At 35.8% G+C, this 22768-nt stretch overlaps 2 protein-coding genes across 2 annotated transcripts in view; both read right to left on the reverse strand.

The window, feature by feature from the left end:
• The window catches only part of ND-75 (NADH dehydrogenase (ubiquinone) 75 kDa subunit), a 282357-nt gene extending 263035 nt beyond the window's left edge, over window positions 1-19322 (reverse strand). The window contains exons 1-2 of the mRNA XM_090391511.1: window positions 19306-19322; window positions 8710-8779 (exon numbers count right to left, since the gene is read on the reverse strand). Of these exons, the coding sequence (XP_090247637.1) occupies window positions 8710-8773 (64 nt within the window). The 5' untranslated portion in view covers window positions 8774-8779; window positions 19306-19322. The remainder of the gene's footprint in view (window positions 1-8709; window positions 8780-19305) is intronic.
• The window catches only part of LOC150107750 (uncharacterized protein F54F2.9), a 304144-nt gene continuing 294226 nt past the window's right edge, over window positions 12851-22768 (reverse strand). Inside the window, exon 13 of the mRNA XM_090392180.1 lies at window positions 12851-12864. Coding sequence (XP_090248306.1) covers window positions 12851-12864 — 14 coding nt within the window. The remainder of the gene's footprint in view (window positions 12865-22768) is intronic.

Genomic DNA, 22768 nt, shown 5'->3' on the forward strand with positions numbered 1-22768 from the left:
ATTTTCGTATTCAGCTTTATTGCCTGTTTTATAGATGGGTACTACGAGAGGTCTGCTCCAATCATTGGGAATTTGACCTTCTGACTAGTGCCCTCTGAATTATGCAGTGTAGCCAGTACAAAACTTTTATACCTCCATACTTAAAGCATTTTTGGTAGAATATCATCTCCAGCTGACTTTCCACATTATATTTTTCTACCTGAAATAGTGATATGTACTCTTTGCATTCCTCTTGAAAATTTTCTAGTACGGTTCTACCACTACTTTGTTCATTTAACAGTCTTTCAAAGTAATTACTCCAGACACCTAGGATATTCTTATCTTCAGTTTTCATGTCACCTTAATCACCTTTGATTCATTTTACAATACTCTTTCCTCCATCTATGCTTCTTCAATAGCCTCAGGAACATTTTGTGACCTTCCTGTTTTTTATTTTCTATATTCTTACCAAAGTCTTTCCATGACTTTTGTTTAGCTACTTTTACACACTCTTTTACATTTCTCACTTTTTTAGGCTGAGTTATTTGCTAGGAACTTTTAGTATGCTTTCTTCTTTTCGCAGGACTGCTTCTGTAACTTCTCGTGTCCACCATGGTATTCTTATTTTTCTATTCTTCCAGACAACTTCACCACATACATCCCTAGCTGAATCACTGTCTTCTTCAGAGTTTGCCAGTGAGACTCCAATATTTGGTTCTTGTTTTCAATTTGTTTCATTTTAATTCTTTTTAAAACTTTCTTACATACTCTTCTTTTCAATGTGATATCCATTTTTATACAGCTTAGTACTAAGCAATGATCACTTCCATTTTCAAATCCTCAGGATACACTCTTGTATCCTGAACCAGCATGTTGAGATCACCATCAACTATGACACAGTTGATGAGGCTTTTCTTATTTCTTGGTGTGTGTGTGTGTGTGTGTGTCATCATCATCAAATTCCTGCCAAGTACCCTCAAGGGGTGCACAGGATATGACAGCACTACATGAAAAAAATTACATCTTCCACAATTCTTCTCAACCGTATCTCAAGTATACTTGCACAGAACTTGCCAGGAACACTCAGTAGGGAAATACCTCTGTAATTCTCACATTCAGTTTTATTTCCCTTTTTATATATGGGTACTATGAGAGCTCTACTCCAATCATCAGGAATTCATCCCTCTGTCCAGGCTTTCTGAACTATGCAGTGCAGCCACTGTAAGCCTCTTATACCACCATACTTCAACATTTCTGGTCGAATATCATCTACTCTTGCTGCCTTTCCACATTTCAAGCTTTGATGGCTTTTTCTACTTCAAGTATGGATATGTATTCCTGACTGTACTTTCAAAAGTGATGGAGAATGTTATCAACAACTAGCTTCTTCATTACATGGAGACTCATCAATTAATTAGTGATCACCAATATGGTAATCACTAATTAACTAATATAGTCACGTTATCATAGCCACCTTGTTTCAGCTCTGTACCTTTTCTATAGGTAGTTTCATGGGCATTGCTATAGTTACTTTTAACCATAGAAGAACTAAAGCCACCACTGACCACACCTTTGATGGCTTTTTCTACTTCAAGTATGGATATGTATTCCTGACTGCATGCCTGGTCAGTGTTTTTTTACCACTGTGCTGTCATCACTGCTTGTTTCATTTAGCAGTTTTTCAAAGTAATTACTCCATACTTCAAGGATATCTTTTTCTCCTGTTTTCATGTCACCTTTAGCATATCTAACTAATTTTACAGCATCTTCTACTAAGCTTCTTCAACAACCTCCAGAATATTTTGCCACCTTCTTGATATTTATTTTCTATAATCTTGCCAAAGTCCTCCCATGACTTTTGTTTAGCTAGTTTTACGCAGTGTTTAGTATTCTTGCATTTGTCTCTGTATTCTCTAAGAGCACAAGCTAACTTATTTGACAGGAACTTTTGATATGCTTTCTTCTTTTCCTTCACTGCCTCTTTAACTTCCTGTGTCCACCACGGAGTTCTAATTTTTCTATCCTTGCAGACAACTTCACCACATGCCTCTCTAGCTGAATCAATCAGAGCTTTCTTCAAGGCTTACCACTGAATCTCCAAGGTTTGATTCCTGTTCTCAAACTTTTTTCTTCAATAATCTTTGCGTATTTTAGTCTACAGTTCACATCTGAGAGCTGCTCAACATTTATTGCTTTAAAACTTCCTTACATGTTATTCTTTTCAATATGAAATTCAATTTTATCCTGGTCAAGACTAAATAGTGATCACTTCCAATTTCAAATCCTCTGTACACTCTGGTGTCCTGCACCAGGGAGAAAACATCACTATCAACAATAGCATAGTCAATGAGACTTTTCATATTCCTTGCCTCTTCTCTCCATGTGAATTTGTGCACATTTTTATGTTGGAACATGGTGTTAGTAATAACCAGTCCAAGTCCTGATCAGAAATCCAACAGGTATTTGCCATTATTATTAGCTTTGCTCTTTTCTCCAAAATTTCCCAAAATATTTTTGTATGTCTGACAATCATTTCCTACTCTGCTATTTAGATCCCCAACAAGAAAAGAGTTTTCCTTTTTCATTGTGTCAGTTGCTTTTTCTAAAGCATCAAAAAATTCCTCCACTTCTACCTTAGTAGAACCTTCTGTGGCACAAATAAGTTCTCACTGTCCAGTTCCCCATTCTCATATTTGCCCACATTACTCTACTTGAGACTGACTACCATTCAAGAAGATTAGCATCGTATTTTGTATTGTATACTACGGCTACTCCTTCTTTTCCTTGATTGTTATTGCCTGAATATAACATTTTGTATTTATTGCTCAGAAAGATCTCACCAGTTTTTGTCTTTTTTGTTTCAGTCATCCCTATTATGTCGACCTGATATTTATCTAATTACTCAGCTAGCTCCATTTCTTTGCCATTCAGGCTTCTTATGTTGATACTACCGATCTTTAACTCTGCTGATGTTGAGTTGGGGTGTGTTTTCAGATTTGTTCCAGTAGCTGACTTTTCGTTGTTCACACTGGTTCCCCTGGCGAAAACAATGGGGGGGGGCCTGTTTAACCGGGCGATGCCCCAGCCACATGAAATTTTGTCATGTTGTACCATTATTTTGCACCTTGGTGCAAAATAATGGTACAACATGACAAAATTTCCTCTTGCACCACGAGAAGGTGAGGATTGGACATTAGGTCAGAAGCCCTGGTCGGTTCTCTGCATTCCTTTAAAGGCTATGTGGAGGTCTCCTCTCAGTTATACAGCTTTGATAAGTACCCCGTGTGTGTGTGTGTCTTATTAGTATTATTATTAATATGGGCAACTCCAAGCAGTCCTTAAACTCATCGAGGGAGGCCATAAACATCATGTTAAGAACAATTCAATATTTGCACAGTATCTCTCATACTTCGCTTTGAACTCATTCAGAGTCATGGCATCCACAACAGACTCTAGCAACCTATTCTACTCATTCACCACTATTGAAGCAAAAAACCTAGTTCTAACATCCTTACTAACTATACCATACTCAGTCCCCATGGATGATCCCTAGTTCTCCCGCCACTAGACCTGTTCTGAAAAATTTCCTCTGAATAAATCTTGTAAAAACCCTTCAGTAATTTGTATGTCTCAATCATATCATCCCTTTTCTGCCTATCAATCAGTTTCTGTAATCCACAAATCTTCAACTTGTCCTCGTAAGGCTCATTCCATAGACCTGCTACCATCTTGGTCACTTGCCTCTGGATCCTCTCCACCTTCTCCTCATCACCAAGAAACACTGGCACCCAGATCTGCATGCAATAGCCAAGATTGGATCTTATCAAGGCTTGATAAAGAGGAACAATAACCTGCTTGTCACTGCTCATCAAAATATTCTTCAGTAACCAAGTGATCTGATAAGCTGCTTTAATTACTTTTGTTATGTGCCCCTTATACTTTAATTCCCTATCTAAGTCTCTGGTATTGTCAATTTCCTGGAGTACAGTTCCACCAACGTGGTATACAATGTCGTATAGTCATTTCTCAGATGATCCTTTCTGGTCACACTGCACATCCACCTAATCTCTCATCTCTGTAACTGCCATCCTGCTGATGTTAATTTTCCTCAGAGCCACAGTTTCCATAGCATATGTCATAGCCGATCTCACTACTGCCCTGAAGATTTTGCCTTTTATAGTGATTGGCACCCTCTTATTGCATAGCACTCCAGCCATCTCTCTCCAGTTCCTCCATCCATCTTGTATCCTGCATCCCACTTCCTTCTCAGCCTCTCCATCATCTTTCACTGTTGAACCTATGTATCTAAAGTCCCTAACCTTCCTGATGACATTTCCTTCCAGCTCTAGGTCTGTCTCAGCACACACACACACACACTCTGTCTTACTTCTACTTAGTCTCATACCTCTCTATTCCAGTACTTTCCTCCATCTTTCCAGTTTAGCTGCCACTTCTTCTCTTGATTCTGCAAACAGCACGATGTCATCCCCATACAACATTGTCCAAGGAGCATCTTCTCTCACCTCCTCCGTCACCACCTCCATTACAATATTAAACAGGAACGGACTTAATAGGCTGACCCTTGATGCAAACCAACTGTCACTTGAAAATTTTTTTGAACTCTCCCAGGCAGGTTCGAACTCTTGTCTTCACATTTCTGTACATCTTCTGCACCAACCTGACATATTTCTCTGGTTTCTTCTTCATTAATAAACCAAATATAAATATACAACAATGAATAAAATTACTGTATCCCTGAGAGAAACTCAATTCCACAAAATTTGTATGCACCCAATTTTATAAATTGGGTGCTTACAAAAATATTTCAGTAGCTAAACACAGCTAATATTTCAGTTTTCAAAGTAAACTAATTCCAAGATTTGTTCTCAAAATCAATTTTAATGAAAGTGATTCCAAAAGAAACAAAGAATATTTTTCTCTTCAAAAACTTTACCAAAAAAAAAAAAAGAGCATTCAACTTCGTTTTTTCTCTCTTTCTGCTACCAAGTCCTTTTATGAATGTATGGTGAGGGTGTGTATACACACCAACACACTATATATATATGTGTATTCTACAATGTTAAATTACAAATCACTTTAAAGTTTTTTCTCATTTTAAAATGTTGGGCACATATGTCACATATAAAGAAAATGGCTGTGAAAATTGAAGAATGGTTAACAATTTTATCATCATCAAATATCCTGATATGTAACCCCAAGGGGTGTTCAGGTTACTATTAGAGCACTACATGATTAAGTTTACATTATTATTATTATTATTATTAATATCCCACCAACAATATTCCTCCAAATCAGTCTATTACTCGTGATAACTCCAATATTGTCACCCTCATTGTCTGAACTTTACAGAACACGAGGGTAGTCTGAAAAGTTCTCGGCCTAACAATGAAAAAACGAATTTATAATTTCAAAATTATTTTTATTTTTCAACATAATCTTCCTTAAGACTAATACATTTATTCCAGCGATGCTCTAGTGCCATTATCCTGTCCCTGTAGTGGTTCTTGGTAAGATCTGCAAAATACCCCTCTACAGATTCAATTACCTCTTGATTCGAACAAAAATGATGACCAGCGACAAAGAGTTTTAGTTTTGGGAAGAGATAGAAGTCAGAGAGAGCCAAATCTGGAGAATAGGGTGGATGTTCCACCAATTCATAGTGCAGATCCCTTAATTTTCCCATTGCCAATGCACCTTTGTGGGCAGATGCATTGTCCTAATAAAAGATGATTTTTTTCTTCTGCAAACTGGGTCTTTTCATACGAATTTTTTCATCTAGACTGGTTAAAAGATTGGAATAATATTCCCTGGTTATTGTTTTACCCTTTTCAAGATAATTAAACAAGATAAATAAAATGCCTTTAGCATCCCAAAACACTGCTGCCATTACCTTTCCTGCTGATGGAACCGACTTTGTCTTCTTTGGTGCTGAACAACCGGCACTGTTATGACTGCTGTTTGGATTCTGGTGTGTAATGGTGAATCTAAGTCTCATCCATAGTAATTAAATCAAAGCACAAAATCAGTTTTATTCTTGTTAAAATGTTCCAAGCAGTGTTCAGAGATTTTCATGCGAGTGCATTTTTGATCTACTGTGAGCAAGCGTGGCACCCATCTTGCACAAAGCTTTTTCATTTGCAATTCTTCATGCAAAATATATCCTACACATCCATCCATTTGAAATGCCTATAATCTCAGCAATTTCATGCACTTTGACTCATGTCATCCAATACCATAGCACTTGATCAATGATTTCTGGTTGGTGTCACACTTTTTGGACAACTTTCACGTGGCCATACCATCTTCAAGGCTGGTATGGCCACGTTTAAACTCGGCAGCCCATCTCTTAATTGTCAAAAACAAAGGAGAAGAGTGTCAATAAACTTCGAATGAATTTTTTTTGGTGTTAAAACTTCTTCAACAAAGAATTTTATAACCGCACGATACTCAATTTTATCCATTTCAAGGGATACAGACAACACTTTTACTTCAGACAGCTGTATGAAACAAACTATTTGATAGAATGACTTGCAATTTCACATGGATGCTTATGACAGATGTACCAACTTAGAAAAAAAAAAAAAAATCTTGCTGATAGTGTTGCCATCTATGGTTGAGGCCGAGAATTTTACAGACCACCTTCATATGACATCTCCAATTTTAATATCAGACATAATGCAACTTTCTTTCATAATGTCATCCATATAGATGATGAATAAGAGTGAAGATAATGTGCATCCTTGACTTACCCTATTTTACAGCAAATGATCTTCCTATATTAAGCTGACTGACAATTTAAATATAGACTATGTATTGCTCTGTATAATGTTCCATTCACCCCATATAATTGAAGTGTTCTGAAAAGCTTTTCTCTGGGCACCTTGTCATATGCCTTTCCAGATCTGCAAAACTTAAGCACAGATTATTATTTGGTAACCTCCATGGAATCAATAGACTCATCATAGGAATCCCACTCAATCAGCAATGTTATTCATACATACAATTTTGGCTGTAGGAAACAAGAAAAAAGATACTGAGTAGTATACACAAATATATGTATAGGAGATACCAGGAATGACTTAAAGCTATCATGAAAAAAAAAAGTTACTCTGTTCTGCTTCCTTCAAGCAATGAATCATCCTATAACAATTTCTGATGATTTATACGTCTCAAGCAACCATTCAAGTTATTATTATTATTTAGTAACTTCCATGGAGTTGCTGGTTGAGTGGGAGGCCCACTCAACCAGCAACATGTCTATCATAAGGAGCTTTGAAGTTATTTACACTACCTGCACTCACAACGCACTGAGACAATGCATTCCACTCATTAATACCTCTACACGTATAAAATCTACTCCTCACACATTTCTTCACCACATCTTTATACAACTACCAGGGATGGCTTCCCATCTTAACATCCACTCTTTTTATAATCCTTTTTATAATTAATCCTTAACTAACTTAAAGGTCTCTATTCATATCTCCCCTCTTCCCCCTATCCACCAACTTCTGTTCTCTCAAATTCTCTCATTCTCTCAAATGCTCTTCATAACCAACACTCCAGATTCCTGATATCACTTTAGTTATTCATCTTTTTACCCTCTAGTGTTTTCACATCACAATGAAAACTAGGTGACCAAATCTGAGCTCAACAGTCCATATGTAGTCTGAACAATGCTTATATAGAGGCATCACCACCTTATACCTACATGTGAATGTACTCTTTATCATAGCAGCAACATGATGTGTAGTCTTTGCAAGATGTGCCCTTGGAACTTCAGTACACTGTCTATCCTCACTCCAAGATCCCAACTCTCATCCACTTCCTGAAGTACAACTCCACCAATGCAGAGAGTAGCCTTATGTCTCTATATCCCAAAGTGTAATATCTTGCATTTATTAATATTAAAACTGCACTCCCACTCATTTGTCCTTAACATCAGCACTACTCCTGATAATTCTACCTAACTTTGCATCATTGACAAACATTTGAAGATCTCCAGTCAATCTGCATGAAATATCATTAAGAAATAAGTTAAACAGTAGGAGCCCAAGAACAGAAATCTGAGACACAGCTCCCTCATACACAACTTGTTGGTATCATTCAGAGAGCCAATCTACAATCCATCTAACTAATATATTATCTATTCCTTCATGCTTACATGGTGATCAGAATACATTATGAAAATTATGGAAACAATTACGCATTAGAGTAAAACTTTAGTTTAATATAAACCAAAATAAACGCTCGACATTTCGACCTTCACATTCTCATTATCAGGAGTATACACATATATACAAAGAAACAAGCTGCACAACAATCTACATGGTATGCTAAAGTTACTGATCAACCATTAAAACTATTGGCCTGACCTCTGGTGTAAAAAAAAAAAAAAAAAAAAAAAAAAAAAAACTGAAAATTGTTTAGAGTCCTAAAGTTAGGCTTTGCTGGAAAACTAAGTGGGCTGAATGTGTGCCATCCAAATTTTTGGGATTTTTATGCCACCATTATTGTTAAGATTGGAATAGTTCAAAATTTCACATGCTTAAAGAAGCATGTGAAATGTATAATAAATGACTGAGAATGGCAGTTTCACACTGAACCTGCAGTCAGTAGGTTAGAGAATCAAGATGTTATCCAGTCATTTAACTAAGATGACAACAGGTGAAAAATTACCATATAAAAATCAAATATGATAAGCCTCACCTGACTGGCCTGCACTCAGTGATGAAGGAACCTTCAAAATTCTCCGAAATGGAAAACGTAGCATCTTTGTCTAAATAAAAAAAATATTTTCTTCATTATTATTAACCTATTGAAATTGTTAACCTATTAAAATTGTTTCAATTTAAGCTATCATAAATCGAAATTTTATTAACACTGAAGATGTAGTACAAATGAAAATATAATACAATAGATGCAACAAGTATTTAGAATACAAGTGATAATATTGAAAGTTTATTTTTCACTTGGTTAGAGTATAATAAAATTAGTTTAATCCTTTATCCAAGTGTGAGCAAACAAAGTTTGCACCTGAAAGTATCTTCAGGACAGGGGTAAGGTGGTACAACAACAGGGCAACTCGTTGCAAAGGTGGAGCAAGCTACAAACACTCCTATCTCAGTATCTCCTATAATGCAAAACACATCTCCTTGCGGATATGTCTAATGTTATGCATTAAGGGAAGGGCCACTACCCAGACTAGTTTCGACCTTTATTGAGGTCTCTTCAGTGGGAGCCAGGCCCAAGTTGAGATACCAGGCAGAAGCATTAGCAGGTCATCTCTACCTATAGGAGTTGCCAAATGGTGTGCCACCCTTTTTTAATAAATTACTCTGGATTTAGAGAAAGATGTTGAAAGTTTATTTTTCGCTTGGTTAGAGTATAATAAAATTAGTTTAATCCTTTATCCAAGTGTGAGCAAACAAAGTTTGTGCCTGAAAGTATCTTCAGGACTGGGGTAAGGTGGTACAACACCAGGACAACTCATTGCAAAGGTGGAGCAAGCTACCACTGGTGTTGTACCACCTTACCCCAGTCCTGAAGATATTTTCAGGTGCAAACTTTGTTTGCTCACACTTGGATAAAGGATTAAACTAATTTTATTATACAAGTGATAATAGTAGAAAGTTAAAAGTAATACTACATGTTATATAAAAAAATATCCTACAATTATTTTTTAAGTGGTAACATAGAGATTGATCATTAAAAGGAGACTTCGGAATAAAGAACAGAAAATGGAAATAGACAGACTAGAAGGAACTGCACAATGTGTATAACCAAAGGCCATAGTGATCACTATAAAAATACAAATATAGGCAATACAGTCACTAAAAAATCTATGAAGGCACATGTATATATACAGCATGTAATTGGGACATAACCTTTAGAGTAATTTCCTATAATATGTATTTCAAATAAAAGTGAACATTATTTAGACCCATGAGGTAGTCACTCAATCTTTTTCTTAAAGTATATCCTGATATTAGCCTTTATTTCATTAGGCAGTTTACTGAAGAAGTCTGTTGCTAAATAATCAAAAGATCTGTCAAAAATTTCTTTGTTTGCCTTGGGAACTACTAGCAATTTCCTGCCACAACATAAACCATAATCTACATCAGGGGTTGGCAACTGGCAGCCCATGGGCCGCATGCAGCCCAAACATGCATTTTAGGCAGCCCATAAAAGGATGACCATACTTATATGGCATGTGGTCCATATGTTAGTCACATTTGGAAGCACATACATTTGCAAACAAGCATTTTCAGGTCATAAGTTTTAGAAAAAAAATAAATTTTCTTCTTAACTGACTGATGAACCTTTTGCATGCTTCGATTAGAATTTGCACCTCAGGTAATAAAGTGGATATAGATAATTTGGCTAAGGAAAAACAATCACAAAAGTCACATTAAGCAGGGAGACACAAATATTGTGAAGCATAAACTATATTACTTTTTACATGATAATATTTTTCATTAAGTTTCATTTTCATGCTTGTTTCATGTCTCGCACTTTAAATTTTTTTTTTAAGATTGATATAATAAAAATTGATAACTTAAGTATTTTTTTCACTCATTATTTTCTCTTAATTAAACACTTGCAGTCCAATTATTAAAAGTTGAATGTGACCTGCAAGTCTGAAAAGGATGCCGACCTGTGATCTACATTATATACAGAAAAATGTACAACAATGTTATTTCTTACATATAGTATATAATTATATAGACAGAATTTCTGTAATGGCAAAATATTAAGAATGACAAACAGGTCACTAGTGGAATATGCGAAGAAATCAGTAATGGCTATAGCTCTGATTATTCTATTTTGCATTCGAATCCAAGGAAGCAGAATTGTTCTAGCAATCTCTACCTCAATAGGTGATACCATATTTGAAGTGAAGAATTTACCCATGAATAGTATAAGCATCTTAAAAATGATTCAAAGGTTATGATTCAAATTTTTTTAACATAATATATTCTGTTAAGTATGAACCTCAACATCTTTGTTAAAAATGAAATATGGAATTCCATTTCAGGTTGCTTTCGATATTGATGCCAAATTCCTTTACTGATTTTAATTTTTTGACTAAACTAAAGTTATAAGTTTGAATACCAACACAATCTGTTTCATGCTATTTTATATTTATATATTGTGATCTAGCTATCTGTTAAGGTGAAATATATGTATTTAGTTTTATCTATATTAATTTTTTTTCCCTATGGGGCTTGCAGCTTGCCAGGCACGGGCATGGCTAACCCCAGGTCCCAGGGCTAAGCATGATTTATTTCAAGCTTCTGGTCATACTTTTCTCTTATTCTTCCACTTATTGCTTCTACCCTCATACTAACATTCCTCCTAATGAGGGTTCTTTACTTTAAGCTTTCTATCTATCTCTTGTCTCTCTTACTAACCCCAGGAGGAGGTCCTCCATTCTTCCTGGAGCTATTAGAGTATTCGAGAGCTAGGGATGTTTCCTCCTCTTCCAACTGACCACTAACATATCTAGTAGTGGGCAGCAGTGCTACTAGAGTAACCTCTTGTAGTATACGCGCCATAAGCGGCAGAGATCCAGAGGACTGACTTGGCTCCAACATCATAACCTTGAGCTATGATGAACTGTTCATCTCTCTCTGACCAGGATACTGTGGTAGAGAGGGCAAAGGAAACCACTCTACTATTATCCCATGATAATCATGATGATGCAGACTTATAACAGAGGGGCAACTGCCAGCCTGGCAAACCAAGGTGGTACCTCTAAGCAAGGAGGGGAAAGGAATGTACAACAAAGACCAAATTTGACTGTGCAGAGGAACTTTGACGTCAACAAGACTGATGACAATCCCAGCCCACAAAATCACCAATCAGATCATCATAAAATAATTCTCAGAAAGACCTTCAAGATAGGAACATGGAACATCAGAGGACTCCTGCAACCTGGGAAACTAGACATAATACAGAATGAAATAGAAGACAATAAGATACCAATCTTTGGGTTGGCTGAAACTCACTGGAAAGAAAGTGGTCATTTTAAAATACATAAGGGAAACAAGGTGTTTTTCTCTGGTTCAGACCATAACAGTGAAAGGGGAGTTGCCATCATTGTTAACAAAAACATAAGTAAAGCAGTAAAAGGATACAACCCAGTCAGTGACAGAATTGTAACAGTAAGATTAACCACCAACCCAATTCCAACAACGCTGATACAAGTTTATGCACCCACATCAAATGCAGAAGATGAAGTAAGTGAGGAATTCTACAAAGACCTAAATGAAACTATGCTACAATACCAAGAAAAGACATTCAAATAGTTCTAGGAGACTTCAATGCTAAGTGGGATTCAATGCACATGATGATTACTTATATGAAATCATTGGAAAATACAGACTGGGAATTAGAAACGAATGAGGAGAAAACAATTGGAGTTCTGCATTGCAAGGGAATTAGCAATCACTAACACTATGTACAAACAGCACACGAGGTACTACACGGGTAGCACCTAGGAATCGATGTAAGAATCAAATTGACTACATTTTAATTGACAGAAAATGCAGGACACTAATCAACAACACCAAAACATTGCCAGGTGCAGATTGTGGATCAGACCATCAATTATTAATCTCTAATTTAAAGATCCATCTGAAAGCAAACAAGAATAACAGCAACAAAAGATATGACTTTTCACAAATGGACAACAAATTTACAATGGACATTGAATCAGAGCTGAAGAAACTAAAAAGCACATCTCAGGAACAAAGCATTGAATCATATTGGACACACCTAAAACAAACCACTGCAAAATCTTCAGCCAAAAACATCCCAATAAAAAAGAAGAATGGTAGTCCATGGATTACAAAATAAACCCTAGAAATAATTGAAAAAAAGGAAACAAATTAAAATAACAGATTGGCAAAACCCAAATTACCTGAACAAAGCTATTAAGAAATCTTGTCAAAAAGATAAAAATAGCTATATGCAAAACATCTGTAAAGAAATAGAAAGACACTCCAACTCTAATGAAACAACAGATCTATTCAAGAAGGTTAAGGATATAACCAAAAAATGCAAACCCAAACTTAATATAATTGCAGAGGAAAATGGCAAGATCTCAAATGACACTAATGACATGGCCAGAAGATGGAAAGAGTATTGTGCCGAACTTTACAAGAATCCAGCTATTTAACAAGAAGATGAAGGCGCTATGGAAAACATCCTCAAAAGTGAAGTAAAACAAGCAATCAAAAAATTAAGGAAAAACAAAGCCTCAGGTCCATTCAATATCAGCTGAAATGTTGAAAAACCTTGGAGAGAATGCAGTCAACTGTATACATCATTTATGTGATTTATGCAACAAAATCTGGAAGATGGCTGAATGACTGGACCAATTCCACCATTATCCCAATCTACAAAAAAGGCAATCACAACAACTGTGAAAACTACCGCACCATTGTCCTTATCTCACATACCAACAAGATTTTACTACACATTATTAAGGAGAGATTACAAAGTTTTATAGACCATCAGATCTCAGAAGAACAAGCAGGATTCAGAAAAGGTCGAGGGGCTATATATCATATATCTAACAGCAGACAAATAATTGAAAAAGCAAGGGAATTCAACTTAAGCCTTTATCTATGCTTTATAGATTACTCCAAGGCCACTGACTGCATGAGGTGGGATATCTTATGGGATATCATGCAAGAATCAGGAATACCAAACCATCTAATAACCCTCATAAAGAAATTATATCAAGGAAATCAAGCAATAGTAAGAATTGAAAACTCACTGTCCCCTGCATTCCAGTTTGAAAAAGGATCAAGACAAGGATGCATACTCTCACCATTACTATTCAACCTTTATAGCAAAACTATAATGAAAAGATCTCTAGAAAAGCCACAGTTTACGAATAAATCAAGATAAAATGAAAATAATGATTTTAAACAAAGCAGAAGAGATAGGTATAGAAGGAATTGAAATTGTCGACCATTTCAACTACCTTGGAGTGATAATAACAAAAAAAAGATGGATGTAAAAAAGAGAAAAGAAGAAGAATAGCACTAGCTAAGAAAATGATGACTGATTTAACCAAGATCTGGAAAGACAGGCACATCTCCAAAAAGACGAAAATTAAGCTTGTAGAAACCTTAGTTTTTTCAATCTTTCTCTATGCTTCTGAGTCTTGGACTATGACAAAAGATGACAGAAGAATTGAGGCATTCAAGCTCTGGTGCTAGAGAAGATTGTTAAGAGTGTCTTGGACAGAAAAGCAAACAAACAAAAGTATCCTAGAAGAATTGAATATCCACACAAGACTGATAAACATAATTGAAAAGAGAATACTGCAATATTTTGGACACATGTAGAAGGGAAGGCAACTGCCTGGAAAAAGTAATCATCCAGGGTAAACCATGTGGGAAAAGAAAAAGAGAAAAACCCCCTAACATGTGGATTAACCAAATATCAAGAATCACTGGACTTAAACTAGAACAAGCAATAAGAGAAGCACAGGAGAAAAAGAAATGGCGAAGCATCATCAGGAAGGTCACGAGTCCTCAGACATGAGATCTGAGAGACAAAAAAAAAAAAAAAAAAATTATTAATTTTAAGGCCATTATTGTTAAACCACTTATTTAGTTTCAATGTATCATGGTTAATCCAGTTTTCTAAATCCTCAAGAGCCGGTTCAGTATATATTACTGCCATATCATCAGCAAACAATATCATTTTGGCAAAAAGTTTGAACTCACACAGATCATTTATATATATTAAATACAGGATAAATTCTAGCACTGAATCCTAAGATATTCCATATTTTACTACTTTTGTTATGCTATTGAAGGCCCCAAAGCTGATATATTGTTTTTTGTTATTTAAATAAGATTTGAACGAATCATTTGTAATGTCTCTAATGCCACATTATACAATCCTCAATTTATCCCACTATAAATTGTTTTACGAAACTCAAATAGTGCCTTCTGCGTATTAAGTCTCGATCTGAACCTGTATTATCAAGTGCATAGTAGGATAGGTAGTTATTTAATCATTTTTTATTAAGATTTCAATAACTTTTCAAACTGTACATAATACAGATATTCATAGCAGATAATTTCATTTCTGCCTTCAGATAACAGAAGATCTAAAGCAATCTATAAGCATTCTATAATATGTGTAAAGAACTTTAACTTATGTTTAATTATAATATGTAGCTTTTGGACATTTACAGGGTGGCCCATAAGTAATGGAAATTTTGTAGAAAGGGCCTGTGTGAAGCCAAAAATAGAAGGTATATACATCATGCGGTTTTCATAACTAATAACAATAAGAAAAACTGATGTTAAAAAACGTATGCAGTTGCTTCACAAAGACATACCATTTCTATAGCAGTTCCATGACTTATGGCTCACCCTGTATATTATCATATCATGTTTTTTCTAATTTTTTTAAATCTGATTAATACATTCTTTACTTCATCCTCATTTACTGCATACAGACTGAATTGTTTATCCATAGGAGGTGGCCTATGTACTTTGAACTGTCTGTAGGATCAAAATCACTACTACCATAGTCAGAAAAGAGATTATTCATTTTGTTAAGAAGAGTGGTGACATCATTGTCTTCTAGAAATCCAAGTGTTTTCTGTTTTGTATTGCTAATTATGGTGTTAATCAAGCTCCATTCTTTACTTGGATTGTTCATACAAGAAAGAAATTTTGTTGAGAAAAGCTGAAATTTTGTCAGTTTGTTCACATATTATTAGGAGATATAACTATCTCTTAATAATATGTGAACATAGGAAGAATCCCTACTTTATTTTTACCTCTAAGCATTTAGCAAAAATTTTATATGCATTTTAAAACACTGCATTGCAGGAATTTTTTCTAAAATTTTCTATTTCATCATTAATCCAGTATATGTGATGATCCTCTTTAGAACTTCTTTTAATATACTGCGATTTGCTATCTGCACATTTAATCATTTTGATGAATTCCTCGTATAGTTGATTTACATTTAAGTGTTCATTGTGTGGCAGTTGATACTTTCTTATGCATTTATCAAATGTATTATAATTTACGCTAGCTTCAATGTTTTCATTACTAACAGCACAGCAGATAATCATTACTATTCAGTAGAGATAGATGCAATAGTACAGAGTGATGATCTGTTATATTGCTAAGAGAGATCGCAGAGGATACCTCATAGGACATTTTATTTCTTATAAATATGTGATCAATACATTTGTTTTCTTCTCCTTTGTTACTATTTATGTATGCAAGAAACCCATGTGAAGATAATATATTTTTGTATTCTTCACTTTTGCTATTATTCTTATATAAATCCAAATTTATATTACTCACTAGTATAATATTCTTATGTTTAATGTCTTTAGGGCATTATTTAACTCAGTTAAAAATACATAAACTGATCCATCGTGTGCATGGCATATAGCAAATATGAGTATATTCATCACTGTGTCATATATCAACACAGTTTCAGCACTGTATTTTTTAAAAATACTATTATTATTATTGGCAGACTCATCATGGAGGGTTCATTCAACTGACAACATATATATCACACTGAATCTTAAAATCCTTAACACTCCCTTAACAACAATTCTGGTAATACATTCCATTCACTGACAATTCTCCATGTAAAAAAATCTACTCCTTGCATACACAACTTCCAGGAATGGTATGATATGAATACTTAATCACTGAGGTGATTTTGATGAAAGTATGTCTAAGGACATCTGTATAGCTGAAACATTAGATATGAACAAGAATCTGAAAGTTGTCTAACTGGGTCACGCGGACTATGGAGGAAAGTATTAAAAAAAAGCCTGGAGTTAACTTGTTTCTGTATATGATGGCTGGGAGTATCAGGAACAAAGGAGTAGAGTTTGTGCCTTGGTGAATATGTTAGAGGCCTAAGATTGTAGGCATTATTATTATTATTATTATTTTGACACCTCCAGGGAGTCCAAAGACTCATCGAGGGAGAGTGTGCCGACAGCATCGAACGATTGGCCCCCTTCCAACTACTAACCGCGCTCAAACTTACTTAACTGAGCCATTAGTAGCAGAGGCTCTACCAATCGACCAACCTTCGTCGGTTGTCTTGCATTAGCAAGACTTGCCTCTCAGATTCAGATATGGTAACTGGTATACAAAGGGTAGAGTATTTTTAAGGATAGACAGGATAGGAGAGGGACAGATATGCTGTCAAATAACTCAATCCCAGTTATGGTAGAAAGTAAGAATTTTAAAAAAATAAATAAATAAAAAATTTCCATGTAGCAGTGAGTTTATTTCATGTAAGATGGAGTCTAACAAGATCAAATACATAGCAGGGTGTTGCTACAAACTAGTGACAACAACCTGCCTACATACAATTCTCATATGAAAAGTTAAGTCTGAGTATGAAAAGAAACTGGCTCTGAAAGCCAATGACAACTCAAAATAATTCTAATGTTATGCTGCAAATAGCAAATGATGTGAAAGAATAATTCCACAGAATGTGGATGGTATCAGGTGAGAGATGCAGAAGAGACTGTTCAACATGGTGTATGAATCACTGGGCTTCATAATACCTGTTCAATGAAAAAAGAAACTAAGCATGAGGAGAAGGTATACAAGAACTGTTAGATACACTGAATAAGATTTGGCAACAGGGACTAATAGTTGTCAGAACAAATGCTAAAAGTGTTCAGTTGAAATGACTATGCCTTTGACCTGACTGCATAATTTGAGTCTCAAAAGAAGATTTTACAAAGGATAAAGAATATGCCTAACTACTGACTTATCAGTATCTCTGGAGTGATGGTGAAAATTTTGGAAAAGCTTGCATACAAAAATGGGATGAAAGTGAATATATATTCCACAAAGTAAATGAGTTTACTAAGGGAAGGTAATGTTTAAACAACTTACATTTTAAAATAATGTTATACTTTTGGACTTTAAGGCTTTTGACAGGATACAGAATGGAAGACTATTGCATGAACTGGAGAATACGGAATTGGATTATAAAATATTAACATGGATAACAAGATTGCTGGCCTGACATATCAAAAAGTGGTATATGAGTCTGCAAAGTTTAAGGTGATCAGTGATGTACCACGGGGATCAGCCATTGGTCAATTATTAATCAATCTTTAAATTACTGGCATGGAAAGTATCTGACAAGACATACAGATATTTGCTGATGATGCAAAGTTAGGTAGAATAAACAGGAATGCAAATGACATGCAGCACTTTTAAAATGAGATGAATGGACTGGAAGTGTGGGCATATGAAATTGTTACCTTCATTATGCTTTGGTATTATAAGATATCCACTAGCATATTATGTTGGTGGATTATGCTAAAAGAAACTGATCACACTAGGAATTTTGGAGTTTAATAAACAGGAAATCGAAGTTCAAGGGCCACGCAGCAAAGACTGCAAATACAACTCATCTCAGAAGATAACTGGAATGCTGAAAAGAATACTGACATGCAAGGATAAAAAAATATTTTGCTCTTTACAAGATTTTGATACAACCACATCTGGACTGCTGTGCACAATCTGGTCTCTACGGTGATACAGGACCAGTGGAGAGAATGCAAAGAAGAGTGCTAAAGATATCAGAACTGTGGAATGTAGATTACAAGGAGAAATTTGTAGACTGCACACACTAGCAAACAGGAGAAAGAGGAATGATATTAAAGAGACCTACAAACTTCTGAAAGTCACACAGTATACTAGTAGATGGAATTTTTCATGTTAGGGAGGATGAGAGAGGATGGACAGCACCCATCCTCTCCTCCCTTTTTTAATTATAGAAGTTGAAAGTCAAGAAAGGAGTGAGAGGTAGATTCTCCCCCCACCACCACTGAACAGACTGCCTTTGGAGGTCATGAGCAAAGATAGTGTGAACAAATTCAAGAACAGCTAATAGAGATCTCCCTCAATGAGTCATGACTCCCTGGAAGTCTCTGGTAATAATAGTATTTACTTTGTAAGGTGTGTAAGTTCCGACTTAAATTATTTAAGGGGAAACTAAGATTAAGTGATCCAGTGTAAACCTATACTTTCTGTAAATGCGGTCTAAATCATTTTTGCCTCTATCAGCGCCTAGGAAGGAGGTCAGAATTGGCGCCCCTTAGGACACTGCTCGGCCAACCAGTACAACGGCACTAACCTCACTAAAACTAGCAAAAAAAAAAAAAAAAAAGCTACCTGTGCAGCGCAGTTCCGTGATGCCTATGCACGAGCCGCCCCTGATTTTATTGGCAAAATGATGGAAATAATAATAATTCCTCCTTACCTTGGAGGAATTTAATACTATTAAAAACAGCTCTATTAAAATTTAGCGGTTCGCTGCAGTTGAATCATTTTAACGACAAAATTTATTTTATTGAGAAATCTCTTTGCTCTCAACAATTTCGGCTTGTTTACCACTTCCCGCAAAATGATTTAAATCTTGTCATCTGAAAAAATCATCGCCTGCAAAAGTTCTTCCAACATGTCAGCAGTTTGGGATTGTGAATAAAGCAACTTCACTCTTGCCTAAGTGCTGATTAAGCGTGGAATTACAAGCCTCAAATTTATCTAACAGTTGGCAAAGCTAATTGAAATCATGAGTAGTATCAGGCCGAACAACCTATGCATACGATCTGCGTTGTCCCTCTTTTCAATATAATATGAAGTTCAATTAAAACTCACATATATCATTAAAAAGGACACACAATTCAAAAGATATGCTAAATGATTAAAAACACAAGAAGAAAAAGAACAATATCCTACCAGGGGATTTTGTGACCCCTACACATTAATTTTTAGGCAAACACAAGTAACCTAATAACGACAACAGCGCCACCTACACCTTTAATTTATAAAACACGAGAAAGATTCTAGACTTATTAAGAGTACACTAGATTCTGCTGATTACTTTATTATTATTTTATTATTAATTATACGGGTCACCACGGAGTCAAAAGACTCATCTGGGAGACCAACACAACCCCTATCATACATCTTACACCTAATCACCGTTGGAGCGCTCACAACGACCTCTGGAAATTCGTTCCACTCAATCACCACTCTCCAAGTAAATCAGCTATCATACCTTTGCTAACCACACTCTTAGACAGCTCCCAAGTGCAATCCCTAGTTTCCTCCCCTACTCCCCAAGTATTGAAAAAAATCTGTGTCAATCTTATATTATTATATCTTATAGTATTACTTATAGTATCTTATAGTATTCCTTATAGTATCTTGCAGTATTCCTGTAACTTATAATCTATCATGACTAAATTTAACACACGTGAACCACAGTAGTACGTTTTTTTTATTACGTAAATATTTCGTCCTAGGTATCTTAGGACATCATCAGTACAGTAGAACAATACTAGGAATTCATTTCTAGTATTGTTCTACTGTACTGATGATGTCCACAATACTAGGAATTCATTCCTAGTATTGTTCTACTGTACTGATGATGTCCTAAGATACCTCGGTCGAAATATTTATGTAATAAAAAACCTACTACTGTGGTTCACGTGTGTTAATTTTAGTCATGAATTCTCCCCGGGTTTCTCTATATAATATAATCTATCATATCTCCTCTCCTCCGCCTGTCAGCTAAAAGCTGCAACTTACACATCCTCATCGAATGTTGCCTATTCTCATAGGCAACTCATCTCAAAATTTTCTCCACCGCTTCCGGATCCCCCAAGAAATGCAAGTGACCAAATCTATGCACAAGTAGTCAACATGTGGCTGAATCATAAGAGGGACGATAACTTCCCTATCTTTACTTGTTAAGGTGTTCTTCAACATCCAAGTAACCTTCCGAGCAAATTTGCTAACTCTTACAATATGTTCCCTGAATTTCAAATCTCTGTCTACCATCATCCCAGATTCTAGTATCATTAATATCCTGTAAACTAGTACAATCAACATGATATGAAGTATGTAATCATTATATCTTGAAGTGCATTAAATTACATTTTTCAACATGAAATTCACAACCATTGCCCTTCACACTGTAAGTTATTTAAATCATGATATAAGATATCAACATCTCCTTTACCAACTGCTGTCTTCCCCAGTTTTTCAACATCAACAAACCATTAAATATCACCCCTCAAATATTCTGCTATATCATTAATGCAGAAATTAAACAGTCATAGTAAATTAAATAGTCATAGTACAGAGCTCAGAGCCTGTGTAGCTCAGTAGAAGCGGCGCTTGTACGCAGCGCTTGACTGCACGAAGAAAGACTTACACTCGTAAGTTCGAGTCCAGTCGCCGACTGAAGGAACATTTTCAAAGCCGTTTTTCGATCGGTTCCCGAGTTAGTCGATCTCTAGCACGGGCAAGCGGGTTTTTTTCCTCCCGAAAACTAGGGTTTTTCTTCCGTAAACTCAAGAAAATCGGCCTTCGAACCCACACTATTTTCAGACATTAAAATATTGTATTACGGTCAGGGACCACGAGATGGCGGCAATTATTAGCCGTCTTATTAACTGCGTGCCGATTAATTAGTGATAGCCTTGGGACAGCTATCTGTTCACTCTGTCTCCAAAAGTAAGATAAGGCTTAAACGGCTTCGCCTACTCCCTCCTATACGGGAACAAAAAGGAGTTAGCTGATTTTTTTTTAATACAGAGCCCTGAGGTACTCGACTAATCACCCTCATTTGCTTTGATTCCACTCCATCGTACTCCCACCCCTCTGATGTCTATCAGCCACGCTTATCCATGCTGCCAGCCTTGTATCCATTTCCAACTGTTCCAATTTATGTAACAGTTTTCATGATGTATTTTGTCAAATCTCTTTACAAAATCCCACAGTTTCATAGTGTAGCCATTTCCTTTATCCAATTTCGCTGTCATTTTATTACAAAATGTGAATAAATTACTGAAACAGGGCCTGCAGTTTATAAAAACATGCTTCCCTCTATACAGTATCATATTCCTATCCGCCCATGCCTAAATAATACTTTTAACCATTTTTTCCACTACTTTAATCACCTCTCCAGAAATACTAATTTGTCTGAAATTTGCTACTTTTCTCTTGAAGCCACGTTTATTTAATGGAACTTGCCCTCTATCCATACCTTTGGAACCTTGCAAGAGCTGACTTAGATTAAACATCTTCGTCAGAGGCATGAAGATTTACACATTTTTATAGCATTATGGGACGACAGGCCATCGAGTCTCTGCTGTATTCACATTGATATGTTTCAATATGCTGAGCACTTGCAGTTTGTCTAGCTCAACTCTCACATCAGCGTCTGTTATATCAGGGAAGAAAAATCATCACCTGGATCATACACGCTTGCCCAGTGATTGCTTCGTAGTTCAACTAGTTCTTCCGCTTATATCACTTTCCTATTGAACACATGCTGAATAGGAAAGTGATCTTGTATCACTTTATCTTGTTTCCTCTACATCGCCTATCAACTCGTTTTTGAAGTCCATAGACCGTCAATCCATTCTCAGAGGGAGAATTCAATTGACCTGCTAGAATCTTTTTCACTCGCTTCTAGATCCATTCTCCCATTTTTCATTCCAACGAATTCAGGTGAGCAGATCTCCACGCGACCAGATTCGGCTTTATTAATTTAAGCCTCAATACTAAGAAAGTTCCAGTGGAGCCAAAAGAAGGAAATATAGTCCCACTGCACAAAGGAACGAGATATTTCAGGACAGGAATATCAAATTATTGGCCAAATAGTATCTCATTAATGGTGGTTTAACGTTATTAGAGAAATTGACAAAAGA

The sequence above is a fragment of the Typopeltis vanoorti genome, chromosome 4, assembly GCF_054136105.1.
Source record: "Typopeltis vanoorti isolate ZY-2024b chromosome 4, IOZ_Tvanoo_1.0, whole genome shotgun sequence".
NCBI classification, from domain to species: domain Eukaryota; kingdom Metazoa; phylum Arthropoda; class Arachnida; order Uropygi; family Thelyphonidae; genus Typopeltis; species Typopeltis vanoorti.